The following is an 18,203-nucleotide window of genomic DNA, read 5'->3' as shown; positions in this document are numbered from 1 at the left end:
GTCATTTTCCAATGGACATGGTGCTGAATTCTTTCAGCCAGTCCCAGTCCAGGGACCAGCAACCTCCCCGCACCTCCCACATTTTCAAAATGAAGGAAAAAAGAGAGAAAAGCTGTAGGTCTGCACAGAGCATTTGTTCATGCACCTGACATGCACCTGGCAGGCAAGAGAGGCCGGGATGGGGTCACACAACGAAGGGAACGAGCTAGGGAGATGCACACTGACTCAGGTATGCAGACACTGGACAATGGAAAACACCAAGTTCGACTTCTCCCAGCGAGGCCATGCAGGAGGGTTGGAGTCTCAGAAAAACCAGCATGCAGAAACAGCCCTCAAAGCCCAATCCTGTGAGAACAGGGCTAGAACGGCGCCTGTTGCCACCCCATAGACAGGGCCCCTGCTGCAGACAACCTATCCCCTGCCATCCACTTCAGGCTCAGAGAGCCTTGGGTCCCACTGACACGTAGCCCACAGACTCGAGTCCCTGGCTCTCCTTTTTAAGGGCAAGGAACGCGGTCAGCCCTTGCTCGGAAGGAACACAGCTTGTAAATCTGCCGATAAAGGCCTCTGCGCATTCTGCAGCCTGCTATGGAGAGAACCTCTGGCCTCTTTTCAAAGCTGCTGTTTACTATGCTGTCGGCAGGGGAAGAGAAAAGGCTGCTAGACAATATACTGGAGATGGGGGTCTGTGTGCCTAGGGAAGGGATGAACGGCAAAGAAAATACTCTATCCTCCCCTCTCCAGGGCGGATCAATACATGGAAAAGGTTTCTAGGCAAACCCTTGTCCTTGAGTGTCAGTCGCATAGGCTGGTGGGGTAGGGAGATGGCCCCAGGAGGCCTCTTGGTTACATCTTCGCACAATTTCTCCTTTACTTAAAGGATTGTCCTCCCTCCTCAGCCCCATGTGTGCACTGTTCCTCCATTCTAGATGGGAACAGCTCCTCACCCTTCCTGAGGGCTCAGCAGCTGACTGCAGATGCCACATTACTCTGGGTCAGCCCAATCCCCACGCTGAGTGTTGCCAGGCCGTTCCCACCAACGCTGGACATGGTTCACTGCTCGACAGCTGGGAAGATGGGTGGAAAAACAGCACTGCCTTTGTTCTTCTCCCACACTCTGGGAACCAGGGGCCCTAGGAACCCCCTCTGCCTGTGGCCTCACTCCACAGAGGGGTTATTGCTGGCCTCACCATGACCAAGAGGCCAAAATGGCCTAGGCAGCCCCTGTGGGTCCCTATCTGTGCAGAATTTGCACCAGGTTAAAACAACCGCAAAAGAAAAGCAACAGGAATTGACAGAACATCCTGGGGCACTAGGGAAACTGACCACCGAACCAGGGAAAGGCCGGGTCCATGAAGGCCCTGCAGCGTGCCCTGGAGGTGAACCAGCCAGGGTTCTGCAAAGCCGTGGGCAACCGAGGGCCTCTGTTCCCTCCCAAGCCCCTGCTGCACCCCCCGCCAAGCCTCAGTGTCTGGGCATGTCTAGCTGGAGCGCCCAGGGAAAGCTGATCTGCCCACACCTCACGGTGGTACCAAGAGCAGCCAGCAGCCGGTGCTGGCAATGAGGCTCCATCATGCACTCACACCTAAGATGTGAGGAGATTAACCTGGCCTCCTAAGTTTACTTCAGAGAGACTGATTCAATCTTGCTGGTGATGCACTGCGGAACTGCCACAAAGCTGCCCCGTCTCTCACCAGAGCGGGACTGGGAAATCAATGGTGGGCTCAGATGGGCTCCCTGCTAAGTGGAGTGAGGGGCAGCATCCTTTCAGCTACACCTTCTCAGCTAGTAACAATGGATATCAGGGCTGAGCTTTTAAACAAGGGGGGGGAAGCGAAGGGGAGGCTCAGAGATGCCTTTAGTTATGAATCTGGCCATGATTCTAATCTAGCCAGACCGTCAGTATGGGAACTACAGGAGGTGAACTCTCTCACGAACCAGCACATCATCTGGGGATAATTGGCAGCTTTTTTTAGTGGCTGGTCCGGTGGGACAAGCAGACCTGCTCTCAGTTAGCATTAGAGAGCGCGGGCAGAGCGCTCACAGAAGCTTACACAGCACCCACACGTCCTGTTCTGGCTCAAGCCAGTTCCGTAAGTCTCTTGCTTCCCCTAGCATAAGAACCCACTAATAATTTAAACCAGCATAACTCCCTCGAAGAGAAGCTCTCCAGAAATGTTCTCCAATTTTCAAATCAAATCACAACAGCTAGTGCAGCCTGTGATGCCACTAAAACGCTTTGGAAATTTTTGTTACCCTCTATTTCTTGCAGTAACTTCCTCCCTTTTATATTATGATTTTCTTGACAAGAATTTGCAATTTTTAAAAAAAATCTTCTTTTTGGATCAAGATCAAAGAAGGTATTTGGAGGTTTTGCAAGAACAGCATGGGGGAAATTGCTGTGCATATTAAAATGATTTCAACGGACAATAGTATCATTCAGAGGTTAATTTAAACCAGCAGACTGTCAAAAACAAGATTCATTGCCATTCATCCCAGGACTGGGCATCATGAACGGTTGCGTAATGCAGCGCAATTCAGCAAGCTTCCCCCTTTGAGCACCCTGCCTGGAAGGGAAAGTGAACCCCAAAGTGGTAAATCACCCAATGCAACCTGAGCCATTGCTCTGGGTCATACAGGAGAGGGTGAAAGGACCATGCAGCACAGTCCAGCAGCATGTTCTCCGAGGAGACGTGGGAGAAGCAGCAACACCACACCACAGACGGAAGAGACTGAGAGGGTTAATAATTTAGCATGCATTAGCGTGCACATTCCCTGCATCTGGTGCAAGGAGCCCTGCTCCTTTCACCACTGGAGCGGCCGTTTCCATCAGAGAGTGACCTCAGCACACGCAGAGCCCGCAGCTCTACCCTCCTCTCTGCTCTCCGGTCAGACTGGGAGACTCCGGGCACCAACCAAGGGCTTCACACACTCATGGGTTAATCCAGACCTTTAGAGCCATCACATCTCTCATGTGCTGCAGCAGAGCAGGGCCCCAGTGGGAATGCTACAGAGTGAGTGAGTGAGTGAGTGAGTGTGTCTGTCTGTCTTCCAGAGTGAAACAAGGGTGGCAGCACTGGGGAGGGGGAAGTGAAGATGTCTGTTCCCACTAGCTATCTTGGCAACAGCAGCTGACTCCTCCCCCGCCCACCCCAGGGTGACCAGACAGCAAATATGACAAAACGGGACAGAGGGTGGGGGGGTAATAGGCACCTATATAAGAAAAATCCCCAAATATTGAGATTGTCCCTATAAAATCAGGACATCTGGTCACCCTGCCCCCACCCAATACAGATTCCCTCTCTCTAACTCCCACAGCCCCTCCCCCCAACAAACTCAATGCTCCTACTCCCCACTGCCCTGTACTCCATGCACCTGTTCCCTGGTCTCCCTCGGCTCCCAAACCGATTCCCTCCTGCTCTCACTGCCCTGCCATGGTGGCACCAGCCCGATCCCCAGCTCCCACTCCCCTGGCCAATCACACACAGTGGCAGGTAAGTGATGGGCAGGCAGATTTCCCCCCCAGCCAATCAGAGCTGCCCCCCCCTTGTATGTTCACAGGAGCCTCTGCTGCTCCCTTGTCTCTGCTGCTCTCCTGGGCATGAAGGCACCCCCCAGTCTCCCAGCTGCTGCTGCTCCTGCATCCAAACCCTCTACTCTTGGCTTCCCCTCCTCATCCCTCCCTCCTGGGAAAAGAGCAGCTATGTCTCCCCCCCACCCCAAGAAGGAGCAGTGCTAGGAATGTCCTAGGTTTGGGGAGGAGACCAGACGTCTCTGAGGTGACAGACTCCTCGTTTCATTACTTTTGAGCTGGAGAACAAGAGAATCCCAGGGAAGTGGAATGTCTTGGCACTCCAACTCCAAGCCTACTGCCTGCAAGTCCCTCTCTTTCTCCAAGCCACTTGCCTGAGGTGGGGAAGGAGTGAAAAAGAAAGAAAGAATTGGAGATATACCAATCTCCTAGAACTGGAAGGGACCTTGGAAGGTCATTGAGTCCAGCCCCCTGCCTTTACTAGCAGGACCAATTTTTGCCCCAGTTCCCTAAGTGGCCCCTCTCAAGGACTGAACTCACAACCCTGGGTTTAGCAGGCCAATGCTCAAACCACTGAGCTATCCCTTCCACCTTAAAAAAAACAAACAAAAAAAACAAACAAAAAAAAAACTTAGGAGACAACCTCCTAGAAACAAGATCATTGGGCTGCATGGTTTACGCAGCTGTAGACACCTTTCATCTCTCTCTTTTAAGCACGGTCTCCAAATGGAAAGGTAGTTACTGGAGCCTCACAATCTATTGTCAGAATCAACAGCAGGAGAGGAAAAATTGGAACTAGAAAAATGCATTTACAGTCTAATCTTGCGCTCAAACAATGCTGTACTATTTATGTTCCCAATGCATCCTTGAATGCTGACATTTTATAGACAATTTCCAAAACAGGGCCTCACCATTTTTGGATTATATTTCAGCTATAACTTTTAGGTCTAATTATTTGCGCTGACAACCGCATATAAAAGAGGATATATCATTACAGTGCTGCAGCATGGAGACATCAGCATTCAGCATAGTGACATGCTAATAGCAAAGTACGGGAGACAGAGATTGTGGAGCTATGCAATTTGCATTCACTCTCTGAAATTTCTCTGATGAAAATAACACAACATTAAGGAGGGGAATAAGAGGAAAGATCCACTGTATCAAGATAAAATAACTCTTTAATAAATAACCTTGTAGCAGTCGCAGAGCAATAATTAAATGCATGGGTGAGCAGTACACAGTTTTAAGTAAAGCTAGAAAAATGTAAGATGTAATTATCAGTGCCAAACAAATTATAAGCACTGCAAATCCCATTGGAATATTTAGAAACTATTTTCTGCCATCACACTAAATATTTGTGCACATGTGGATTTTTGTAGGGTGAGAAGGGGAGGCCAATGGAGAGAGGAGAGAAGGAGAAATGATCTGCTCCTCTTGGCTGACAGCCATTTTCTCACTTGCTCAGCTCCCGGCCACTAAAGTCTGTTACTGAAACGCAGACGCGCTAAGATAGAGCCTGAGCTTCACTCTTCTTGTGATCTCCGAGCCTCCTCTGCAGCCTCCCAAGTCAGTGACATCCTGGAGGCTCTGGGGCTTGGCTTTGGGGTTCTCTCTCTTTTCACTGCTGTCTTAGGTGCGGGTAATTCTAATCTCCAAGAATTCTATTTTTAGAGGGAAAATAACAGCCTCTGCCTCAGTACAACTGAAATGGGAGCATGTTTCAGGGAGGGAAATGGGAACTAAGTAAATACTGCACTGGAACAACTGCTTGGAGGACTTGTTAAACATGTTTAATCATCATTAAAATCAAGTCAACTCAGATGGCTGCTCAGTGGCTTGTGTGAAACAAGCTGGGGTCCCACCAGCTCCGGGGGGCAGGGCTGCACATCACAATACCAGCAGGCTAACTGGCCCCCTCAGGCTGAATGGGCCACTGAGAACGACTCCCCATTAGAGGTAGTGACTCCAGTTCAGAGGGTGCAGGGAGAACCTGCAAAGTGCCTGCCCATGAGGGATCTATCCTGGGAATTAAACCGGTCAGCAGGGCTGTTAAACCCAGCACTTTCATCAGTGCTAAATGTGTCACAAATCTCCAAGGCCTCAGCATCGGCCTAGACCTGGCTTTCCCTGTAAAGGTTTGACCTGCCCATGCCCTTTCACTGTGTGATTGTTCTTTGGTCCCACTCTGCTCTCAGGGAAACGGAGCTGCATCGGGACAGAGAGGAGGGTAAAGCAACATTCCCTAGTGACCCAGAGCTCCTGGTAGGACAGCAGCTGGGCTTGTCAAGGGGTTACCCGAGCAAGGCTGAGGTCACTGGGGCTCTTCAAATTCTGCTACTAGCAAGGCAAAGAGAGGAAGGTGAAGGCAAACCCTGCCACTCGGACATGCAAGGGTGCTCGGAGGCCTGGAGATCCCAGCATGCCAAGGGAGTGAGAACCACAGAAGAGCAGGAAGCCGCGTGTAACATAAAGGCACCAGAGCACTGGGCCAGTGTCCTCAGCTCCCCCTCTTTTTATACAGGTGCAGGGGAGGGGAGCACTCGAGCCTTTGCCTACAGCTGTGATCAAAAGGGCGTTTAGCAAACTAAAAAACCAAAACAATGAAGCAAAAGGAGAAAGTGCAGCTCCTGCTCTCCACCAGCAGCTCACACAGCAAGAGTGGGAGATCAGTCACATCAAAGCTTCCAACTAGTGCTCTTGATCTCCTACCAGGAAACAGAGGCAGTTCAGATCTATTAGCGCAGAGCCTGGTACATGTAATGGGTGAAGGCAGAACCCCGCGTACGTAGCATGCACTTCTTTCCCCTTAAACACAGAACCCTCAGCTGGTGTTTTGCATGCAAATATATTCTGTGCATTTTAACTCTCAAGCAACAAAGGCATGCAAGCAGGCTATCAACGCCATCACCAAAGTCATAGCAAACAGTAAGCAGGTTTCATCAGGCGTGCTGTGGCCGTGCCTGGCAGGGAGCCAGGGCTGGTAGGGGCTTGCCCCTTTCAGGGCTGGCGCTCCTTTCCCTACTGGAAAAGTCCCATCTGTCGTGGCGCACTGTAGATGGATAAGAAGTGAAAAGGACCAACCTTCTCGCTGATCTGAGAGATGAAAGTTTGTTTTGTTTGATGGCAGAGTGCGATGAAGATGAGGAGGGAATAAAAAAAAGACAAGGAAAAACACAGAGAGTAAAAACAGGCCAAGCTTCATCTGTCCGCACACCACTGAAACAACAAGACAAGACTGCAGAAGTCAGTCAGGATTCCCCACAGCACACGCACACAGCTTCACACTCGCAAAGGACACAGAGCTTCCACATGCACTGCTCTGACCAGGGACAAGCAACTACCGACTGACTTGAGACACACGGAGACATGGCAGACAGGCGTGTACATCACACCCCAACAGCTGCGGTGCCTTTCAGTGGGCAGCCCCTCTCCTGTCCAGTATTTGAAGCACAGACTCGTAAACACATGCGACACACACACACACACGCCTTTTGTCACCGCATGGATTTGTTCCAAACACTCCTGTGCTCCCATTCCAAGCATAGAGATGATGGCAAAGGCACTTTGAACCCACTGACCACACACTGGGCAGAGCACAGACATGTAGATCATAACGTTAGAATATGGAGGAAATGTTCCTGGTGGTAAATGGAAAGTCTTCTACCATGAAGAGCTGCTTCCCCTCTCCGACCAAAGAGCTAATTGTGGCAGAAAGATATTAGACAACTGACAGACATGTGCAGTCTCAGCTGAGCTCAGTGTCAGGAGAGTCTTACTGGCGCACTGTGCTGGGAGTGAGAGAGAGACAAGAAATCAAAGCAACAACACCCAGAATGAATGTGGAGGTCCCAGTTTTTGTTCCTGCAGGAGAGACAGTAAAAGGTTAGTTACATTTTCCTTGCGGAAAAAGGACATCTTACTCCTTTAGCCATCACACCATCACTCCAGCTAGAGATCTGTAACCCTCCCGTTGCTGAGAGAACACACAGAGGAGGGCTGATGGTTAAAGACTGCTTACGAAACACATTCTTTTGTGGCTGTAGGGGGAGAAACCTGCTTTTCAGGAGAAACATTGCAAATTAAAAACCATGGGGTACAGTACAGTCAGTCAGTCATTGCCAGTGACCAAAGAGGACAGGATTTTAACCCACACTGACATGATGCACAACAGGCAATGCTACAGCAGAGGCCTAGAAAGTGTAATGGAGCTTGGAGGAGAACAGCACAACCGTTGCTTTTATTTCTTTCAGTACCCGGGGGGGGAGGGGGGGGGTGCACTAGAGCCAGCAGGCTGGGAACTCAGGACCAGATGCTAAGACCAGAGATCACACCTCTTGAAGGTCCGTTATCAACACAGCCCTGATTCCAGGCCCACATTTCCTTCAGTCCCTTTCAAGGCTGGATTCTCTCTTCTCCGCATGCCAGTTATTCATACCCGAACTGCTTCATCCTGTACAGACAGAGGCAAACCCCCACATACAGTAGAAGGAGGGAAAGAAGCTGGAGGGACGCTCTCCTCGCCTAAAGAAACACATCCCACCTTTTGCTGGGGGCTCAGCAGGTCGAGAGGGTTTGCGATTCAGCTTAGCTCAGCTCAAGGAAGAGGCCAAACTTCCTAGCAGCCCGTGCACTGAGAGACGAGGCAGTGCCCAGGCCAGTGCACTGTGCGAGGCAATACATGGAAACGGCCCGACAGCTCGTACATTAGCACAGTGGGTAACAGTACCAGCAGCAGCAGCACGAGACAGGTACAAATGAGCTAGGGTAAATGTGAGGAAACAGGTCAGTTTTATGGACCCCTGTGACTGAACAGGGCCGTACGAAGAGGGTACAAAGGCCACAATCCTAGTTTAATGGCTAGGTCCAGTAACCCAGCAGCTGCGGCAGCTGTAGTCCATCAGTGGGTCACGGCATGCCTTGGGGGTGGGTTCGTTAGATATCTGCAGTCCCCAAGGAATCTCAGATGTATATAACCTGGCTTTAGGATGGGCAGGGAGACTGACGCCTGTTAGTCCTGCCAGAGGATCAGCACGTTTCTCCTTTGAAATCCCAGGTTGGCACAGTGTTTGCTGCACTTGTGTAGCTGGAAGGGCTCGGGAGGTTGTCAGCATCTCTGGCAATGGTTTTCCCAAAACTATTTACACTTCAGATTACAGTGACAGAGGTGAAGGGACACATGTGATACAAGCTAGCTCAAACAGATTACTTTCTAGCCTGCCAGACAAGAACAAGTTTCGAGGCTGCTGCTCATCACTAATTGCTGGATTATCTCTTAATCTCTTACTATATTAACGGACTCTAGGAAATAACCAGCAGGCCATTTCACAAAGACTAGCAAAAGAGAAAGCCCCAGACAGAAAGCTCGCTCTCTTCTTTCTTTGGCTAATATTTACATTTCTGCTGCTGTTACTTTGGCTGTAAAAAGGCTGATACACATGGAATTGAAAGTTGATTCTCCTTCCAGCTCCTATTCCAATTCTCCCTTATCTCCAGGTCTCTATCCTCGTCACTCCTACGCTGCGGAAGTCTGTCTTACCAACAGGCCTGTCACCTTTCTACAGTGCACTGGACTTTGAGTAGTGACAGTGAAAACTGCAAGGGAATTTGGGCCATGAGGGCATAGAGGATTTAGAGATGTGGTGTGTGTCCGCACCCAGGGGTGCATGTCCTGTGTCCACAGTGTCTCATGAACCCTGAGTGTCCCGACAGGATTCAAACTCATCTGCCTTTCTGGGAACACTGATGTAAGTAAAGTCACAATGGGAATGATTAGGGGGCAGCCAATCACACCAGACAGAAAAAAAAAACACTCCCCCCACAGTCGAGGGAGAGACAGCAAGGAAGCCTAAAGATCAAGGCCGTGTCAGAGAAATGCCTGCCAGCACAGATCATCAGATGGCTCCAGCACTCTGAACACTGAAATTCCCATGCTGACTGAATCTGGTTCAGACTTCCAAAACAGGATCATTTTATGCAGCAGCAGCAATATTCTTACCGCAGCAGCTTGCTTCAGACAGAGGGACTGTAGGGCTCTAAGAGTCTTTGCTTTTGGATATTTGACACGAGAGTGTAGGCTCCTGCAGTACGGATGGGGCCTGCACCTACGATATGTCCACACAGGGCTGAGCAGAATGATCATGATACCGGTAGGTTTCCAAGGCGCCGCAGAGTGGGCAGCAAACAGTTGCTAACCCCCCCAAGAGCTCAAGTCCAACTGCCACTGCCACTGCTCAGGGAATTCTCTGCGTTTGCTGAGCACCAATAGTGCACTCAGCGCAGCACGAAATAAAACTTAGAACAATAACAACAAGCTCTTCCAGAGCACGTCTCATCAGCAGATCTCAAAGCGCTTTACATCAGCAGGCTCTGCCCAAAGACCTTACAGTCTAAAGGCAGAAATCGCCAAGACTAGGAAAGCCCAGAGGGAATTAACCTGTTCCTGCTCATTCACATAATTGTATTTTAAGCCCCAGGGACTGGGACTTCCATTTTTCACACTTCTCAACAGCGGAGAGCTACACAAGGAGAAATTGGCTGTTTTATCCCAGATGAACTGAGAATAAGACCCTCCTCCCCTGACAGACACAAATACGGGATGTTCAGAGCCACAATGCTGGGTGCATTAGCGATAGCGGAGAGACACAAATAGGATTCTCAAGGCACCAAACTGTTCCTTCCCACTTGTAGTGCATACACACTCATGCACCCAATTATAGTGGCACAATCTCAGAGATCCATTGCATGTGGCCCCTTGTGCATGGGAAATGAGAGGATCTGGGATGTTTAGCTAGTGCAGTGATATGATATTTTATACCAGATATTGTATGAGAGAGGGAATAGAAGCTGTATCACATCCTTGGACTTCAACCAATCACATTCCATGTTTCATAAAACACATTTTATAAATAATCAGACATGGTCCCTAGACTGCACTTTTCACCAGCAAAGGCCTTTGCAAGGAATAATCAGTCGTGAGGCTTAGTTATTTAACACGCGTACAGCGCTTTGAGAAAACGGTAGAGAACTACTGTTTATTTAATAACAATTATTATTAGGGACACAGAAAAACTCTCATATGACGAGAGCCTGAGAAGACTGTTTGCCTTCTAGAGGAGATGAATGAGAAGGGACATGATAAAAATATTCAAAATAATGAATAGGCCAGAGAAAGTACATTGGGAACCGCTGTTCTCCCTGTCTCACCTCAACAGCCAGGGGACGGCTGAGGACAATGAAACTGAAAGTTGGCAAATTTCACTCTGATCAAAGGGAAGGCTATAAATACATCTCCCCAGCTGGCCCATGGAAAGTGCCACATTATCCTCAAGGCCACAGGCTTAGCAGGAGGGAAGGAGAGACTGGATGTTTATATGGTTAACAAGACTATCCGGAGTTGTTGTAGTGCACTGGAAAACAAAAAGCCACCAAGAGTTTTAAAAGCCAGTGATTTTCAAACCGTGGGTCATGACCCAGATCTGGGTCACAAAATGGAAGGCACTGGGTCCTGGGGGCTCTGGTCAGCACCACCGACCGGGCCATTAAAAGTCCCGTCGACAGTTGTAGAACTGATAAATGAAATTGTTCTTAATTGTTCACTTTATTAATGTAACTTCTGTTCACCATTCACTACACTTGCCTACATTGTAACTTCTGTTCTCTGTTTGCCATATTGTAATTCAAACCCCATTTTAAAACGCTCACTCCGTTTTGTAAAAGCTTCCTCCAACCTTCATTTTTGCAAACCCTTCTGTATTCTTATTAGTTTAGTTTATTTGTGTGACTGAGGTATGTATGGATGATGGAATCAACCTCCAGCCCCAGCCTGTCCTGATGAAATAGAGTTCAAACCCCACCGGCTGAAGATGCAGACAAGAGCCCTAACAAAGTCAGAAGAGTCCACCCTAAAAAGAAAAGGTACAATAGAAGGAAGATCAAGGCCAGGTCCCAGGCTGAAAGTCACACCTGCAATTGACGGGTGATCATTCACCAAACCCAGAGGCAGCGTGATGCAGCAAGACCTATAGACTCTGGATTCAAACTAAAGCCTACAAAAAGGATGGGTGAGATGGGAGACTTTGAAGGGTAACATTCTGCTGCGAACGTGGAAGGACATTGGCGCATGCCCAACCGAGACCCATCTCGTCCTTGTGCCCGGCTTTCCTGACCAGGTAGCCGCCAGAAGCCACGAACTCAAGCTATGTCCAAGACATGTAACTATGTAGCAGCTGCAGAACATCTGATGGGTGGGTGGGTGTGTGTGTATGTGTATAAGGATTAAGGTATTAGTTATTGGTCATAAATCAGATTGTTATCATAATAAATGTGGCATCTTTGTCTTGCCCCCTGAAAAGATCCTGTGTAATTTTGTCTGTACAACACAGCACTGCCTGACTAAGGCAGGCTAGTGCCTACTTGTTCTGACACCGCGCTGAGCCCTGGCAGCGGCCAGCAGCAGGTCTGGCTCCTAGGTAGGGGGGCCACGGGGCTCCACGCGCTGCCCCTGCCTTGAGCTCCTGCTCCGCACTCCCACTGGCCGGGGGGAGGGTAGTGCTTGTGCGGCTCCACCTAGGAGCCTGACCTGCTGCTGGGTGCTTCCGGGGCGCAGCATGGTCTGTGGTGCCAGGACAGGCAGGAAGCCTGGCATTGCACCCCCACTGCGCTGCACCCTCAGCCCCTGAACCCCTGAACACCAGCTCCGTTGGGTTGCAGGCATCAACAATTTTCTTCAACTGGGTAGCCAGAAAAAAAGTTTGAAAACCACTGTTAAAAGGTATGTAACCACCTCTTCTGCCTCATGGTTCAGGCAATGCTCCAACTATTGGGGGGGAGCAAGGAACTTTCCCTGCAGACAGGTCATTCCATAGCTGCTACTGCAGGGCTTCTTGCTCCTTCCTCTGAACTTCTGGGGCTGGCCACTGCCACAGACCGGAGGCAAAACTGGACAGACCATCGGTCAGATCCAATATGGCAAGTCACAGATTCCAGTTAGTAATACATTCTCTCCTGGCCAAGCTAACCAGGCCTGGTCTTTGCAACATCTCTTTGTATGTGACCACTGCCAGGACCCTCCTCTGGATTTGTACAGATCTACCAGATCAACACTAATGAGAATCACTGCCACTGAGCACGCGCTGGAGGCGTGGGGGTAGTACTTCATAGCAGAACAGTTTTTCTATTATCTATCACTCTTTCTCAAGAACCCTCTGCTTTGGTCACTCGTCATTCGATCAATGCCCTCAGCTTTGACTGTCCCATCGGCAATGCCTTCAGCTTTGATTGTTGTTGCTACTTTAGATGGTTTTAATTTTAGATAAGCAAAACATTTCCTTTGGAAATATTTCAAATCCTGCTGCCATTGCTCCAGGCCAACCTTCGTCATTCAGCATCATTATTGTGATGTGCACAGCGCCCACAATGTCCTCAGCACTTTACAGACACACAAATCATGGTCTCAGTCAGGCAGCCAATTTGGCTCCAAGGAGAGCTCTGGAGACCCTCGCCACACGCCTGGAGATGCTAGCTGCGCTCTCATCGGATTGCTGTTGCCAGGACCAGAGCGACTTGCAATCCTATTTTATTTTAGTTTAATTTGGTTCCGGGGTGAAACTCAGCAGATAAGATCTCAGCCCCCAAGCAAATTCTGCCCCCTCCAAATTAAATACCAACCCATCCCTTTAAGAGACAAAGGAGCAAAATATACTGGTATCAAAATAATACCATTTATACTGACTGTGATCTTGGTTAACATACTGACGTATCATTCTGTGGCAGGGCCCTTATTTACAGCTGTCGTTTTGAAAACCAGTTTTGCGGGTTCCCGCACTGTAATGTACAGTATGTGTCAGACCCTTTGGAGCGGAGAATTTTCCGTGTCTGCCTCACCTACCTAGACACCAACAACTTGCTCTAGCCATGCCTTGAAGGTCCAAAAAGTGGCATCTATAACAAAGGCCATTTGCTGGACAACAGCTATTTTTGTTTTACCCCGAACTCATCTGTATATGGACTCTCCTAATCAAACATGATGGTACCCTACAGTTACACTCCCACGAGCAGCAGCATGGGGCCCAGTCTAGAGAATACTGTCGCGCTCTAAGAGGACATTATACCATGCAGCCTCCCCGTCCAGCGGCTTTGTATAAATTAGGTTGAGGCCGATCCCATCTGCAGGACAGACCAAGGCTGAGGCCAGAGGGAAGGGCCTAGTCATGCAGAGTCAGTTGTTTAGCCAGTGCCTCCCAGCTATGAGAGCCGTGGGGAGCCTGACAATGCTGGTGGTGTGGCAGTGCAAAGCTCATTGCTAACTCACAAGCCTCTGTGTGCGGCTGAAGGTAACCAGAGGCCAAGTGGAGGATGGAAGAAACTGATTTCTTCTGTGAATTAGCACCATTATGCTGGGCACACAACGCAGCGATGTAATAACATGGTCCTACTACTGTTATGCCCGTCTTCGCTCCTGCTGTTACATTCACGTATTGTGTCCTGTCTCAAATTAGACAGTAAGAAACCTGACTTTGTATGTGTTTGCCCAGCTCTCAGCACCATGGGGGGGTGCCTTGACCCTGAAGAGGACTCTGAGGTGTTACTGTAATAACAGCACACAAACCACAGTCACCGGACTCCCCATCTGTTCTGACAGACTAGGCAAGGGGTCAAAGTCGAGTGTCCAAGTGCACCTGAACAGAAGGATTTGCGGTTCTAAAATGGCTAGGTGAGGCTGTACCCCATTGAGAGCACTATAAATTCTCTCTCTCTGATCTGCAATCTCTCTCTTTGGCATGGTCTTCAATGCTTTTGCTTCCCCAGAGAGTGCAAAACATTTCCTGCCAACCATTCTGAGCTGAAGCCGGCCGTTCAGTGTGAAGTGCTCTGTCAGTCACACAGGGCAGGGCTGTGCTGTGGGGCGTGGTCCAAGCGCTTGCTTTACAGACAGAAAGACCTGTCAGTTTAGAAGCAGAACATTTTTGAGGGCTGCTTTTCAGCACACTTATTACAATGAAAATAATAGCTTGAAGGAAAATGCATCCACTTTCTTTTACAAATCCCTTGTGTGGAAATGTTTTAACTTTTAATGAAGTCCATCTGTGCTGAAGTGCTGGCTCTGAAGGATTCACAGAGGTAAGACACTGCAGAGTAGCCAGCTCCATCCTCCTTCTGTTCTTTTAGTGATATGGGAAGCCCTGAGCAGCACCTGGATACTCACTCTCAGCAACCAGGAACTTTCTCTGTTAGTGTGAGGGTCGAGATTAATAAAGATACTAATAAGACTGTGCTTTGTAACCCTGGGTTCCCACAAAGGATTTCCTGGGGGGCTGGGAAAGGGGAGGAAATGATCAAAAACTAGAAACCCCAGGAGCCAAGTGACGAATAAACATTTGATCTATTAAAAAAACAATAGGCTATAAATGAAAGCAGGCACAAGCACTCCGGAGAATTACCACTGGATGGAAATTAATACCTCTGCTCACAAAGCTACAATAGAAGCAATACTCAGCCACTTTCCAGTAAGTGGCTAATTCCTTCGGTATTCATTGTAATAAGGTCAATCAGTATGAAACCATCATGTGGTGGTGGTGTAGCTAGAACACTTAATTCCACTGTAATTTAGCACTAATTAATGTCTTTTCTAGCAAATACGTAGGCACTTTCCAAGGACCCCACTGAAAGTTACCAATTCTCCTAACTAACCACAACACAGCACAATAACCACATGGGCAGAAATAAGGGATTCTTTTTATTCTGCAACGCAGATATGAGAGACAAGGGAACCACGTTTTTTCAGTTTGATACAGGCATACGCTATGGTTCTCAGTTTGGCTGACTTGTTGAAGCCATTAACTGGCGAATTCATGATGAACATTTTGTAAAACACTAGATATCAGATACCTCAGCAATAATTATTATCTAGGAACCAGGACATATGGGGAATTTCATCTGGAGACGATTTATGGAGTAACCTGTCCTCCGTACACTGCAGGGCTGTATCAGGATCATGCAGGCTGGAGACTTGCATTGTAAAGATGGTGTGCAATAAAAGGAAGCTTGGTCCAAGAAGCACACAAAAGGAAATCACTGGTAAACAGAAAATGACCTGAGCACAGGTCTGTCTGGAGCATTCTTTCCATGAAGCATCTGGAGCCTCTCATCCATGTGTAAACCCGTTCTCATCCCCAAGCCCATGCAGCCCTTTCTGTGTGGCAAGCCAAGTGCTGTTGCTTACTGTATTTCTTACAGTCTTAAGGGATTCTCTTGGTATATAAAGAATGAACATCCATGAATGGGAAACCAGTAAGATTTAAGATGAGGTTTCTCCATCCTTAGAAGCTGCTGCATTCAGCTGAAATACTGGCCTCCTAGCAGTGTTTTCTGTAGCATTTCTATGAAAGATCGGGTATGTTTCATAGATTGATCTTATGTACAGGAAGGAAAACACTCAGCTATTGTGGCACGAAGCCTAAATACCCCCAAAGTCAGTGCAATAACATCCAGTGTGATACATTCAAATGAACACACTCTCCCTCAGGGTGTGAAGTGACAACCTGGGGATGAATTTTACTAAAGCTGTCCTGATAAATGAATTTACAAGAATACGGGGAGTTTAAAATCACCCACAATTATACTGTGAGAGTCAAATGAGTGGTTCAACTGCACAGAGAAAGCTTAATCTTCTGAGCATGTTTAAACTGATACTTTAATTTGCCAAAGATTCTTACAATGCAAATGATGCTGCAAAATGAGCCCCCTCCCCGGCAAATAAGCAAAGAACCCAATGCAAGAAGCAGCACCTAGAAGCAAACAAAAAGAGCACAAGGCACAAAGCGGCACCTAGAAGCAAACGCACAGCATGTGACGTTTTATCGTCATCCTCTCCTCTCTTCACACAGACCAAAGCATTTGTAGCTTCCAAGGGTGGCTTTAGGGGTTGTTCTCAAAGGGGAGAGAGAGAGGAAGAAATTCAGAAGAGATTTTATTTACCAACTGTTGTCAGTGTCTTGAGTTACTAAGTGAAAATAAAGTTGGGTTCTAAACACCTTCCTAAATCACTTTAGGTAGCATCACACCCCTTGGGCAAATCCCAAGCCCGTTTTCAAGGGTTTCTGACCTGGTTGCTCTGGCTATACCAGATCCCAACCAGGGAAGCACTTTTCTTTCTTGATGAACAGAACAGAGTTAATCAACTATTTAAAGACCACCCCCCCCCCACCCAAAAAACTTGTAATTCGGATTTCTTTAATTTAGAAAAATAAATTAGGCCAGAGGTCCATCAGCCATAAAGTCTGGTCACTTTTGTATTCTGAAAACAACAGTTTTAAAAAGGCAAGACAATAACTATTAGAAAGTGGCTTCTTCGCATGAACAGCAGCAAATTTTCAGAAGGGTTCTTAGTGTGTATCTTTAATACCTATAGAATCTATCTTCAATGCAGACACAAGATTCACCGAGAAAACTTCAAAAAGCTGTTCTGTTCTCTAGTTTTTAAGGCTAAACATTCCAAAGCAGGTGGCTAAAGACCTGCTCATTCACAATTGACAAGCCTTGGCTTAGCAGGTAAATGGGACTTTATTTTAGACTTCTCCACTGAAGATTTGTCTTTATAGGAGACTGAAACACCCCGCCTCCCCTTAAGTAACTGTGCTACAAAGTAAAGAAATTCAAAGGAATTAAAATTCTGGCCTTAGCTCAGCTCTTTTGACAACATAAGCATCCCGCAGCTTGGTGAAGATGGATTTCCAGGTCTTGCTAATTTGAGTCAAGCCTGACGTTATCCAAACATGCGTTTGGATTTAATTTGTCAAATCTTGAGCAAATGGCCACTCAAGTCACACAATCCTCAAACCGTTATCAATGCACAAAGACAGGACCACACCCTCGTTCATTGCAAAGCCAGACAGTCCATTGAACAGGGAGAGAGTGGCCCTTGGAGAGAGAGCTGCTCTTACCTCTAACGTAAAGGTTAGCTGGAGCAGAGTAGCGGGTTCCTGCACTGTTGGTTGCAACACATTCGTATTTGCCTTGGTCTGACTCCTCGCTGTTCTCTATTTGCAGAGCCCCTGTGCACAAACAAGAAGACACAGACAACCCAGATTATGGCAAGTCCAGACATGACAACTGAACAGTTTCACCACACGACAAACACAGGCCCCACTTGAAAAGTAGCTTTCCTGGGTAAGTGTATCACAAACTGCAGCCCTCAGACTCTCAGGGGTACCTATCTGCAGCCCCACGGTGTCCATGCTGTTGTCAAAGGCTGGTGAGGGTGAGTTTTTTTAATTGCATGAGAAAACCAGTTATTGATGCCTTTCCAGTGGACACAGGTACTTAAATGCACTGATTAAATAAAGAAAACACACACAGCTCCATGTTAATTACAGCATTGAATGGAAAGGATTCCTGTCTAATGAAAGGACCTTTAACAGACTTTAAAATCAGATTTTTCTAATCAAAGCAGATGAACAAAAAGTAGCCTAACCACCGCTGTTTGCTTCTTACTCCTCCACAGTCATGGCCTCTGCTGAACAGAACTGGGGCTTTGCCGCCTGCTCATCCTCCCTCTTCTCCACTAAATTCCTCCTCAAAAGCCATATCTTTAGATTTGCCTTTAATCAGCTCTTTCCATGCCAGTCCTTTCCTCACTCTCACCTGATCACAGACAGTATCAAATAGCAAAAGC

The 18,203-nt window shown here is 47.9% G+C and overlaps 1 protein-coding gene across 13 annotated transcripts in view; it reads right to left on the bottom strand.

Annotated features, from left to right (window-relative positions):
- PTPRF (protein tyrosine phosphatase receptor type F) overlaps positions 1-18,203 on the bottom strand; it is a 510,254-nt gene that overhangs the window by 102,850 nt on the left and 389,201 nt on the right. For all 13 annotated transcript variants that reach the window (XM_075067537.1, XM_075067540.1, XM_075067539.1 and 10 more), the window contains one exon: positions 17,473-17,583. In XM_075067537.1, coding sequence (XP_074923638.1) covers positions 17,473-17,583 — 111 coding nt within the window. The remainder of the gene's footprint in view (positions 1-17,472; positions 17,584-18,203) is intronic.

This window comes from Chelonoidis abingdonii, chromosome 7 (assembly GCF_003597395.2).
Source record: "Chelonoidis abingdonii isolate Lonesome George chromosome 7, CheloAbing_2.0, whole genome shotgun sequence".
NCBI lineage: Eukaryota > Metazoa > Chordata > Testudines > Testudinidae > Chelonoidis > Chelonoidis abingdonii.
The sequence above is the reverse complement of the archived record's forward strand: the minus strand, read 5'-3'. Positions and strand labels throughout refer to the sequence as shown.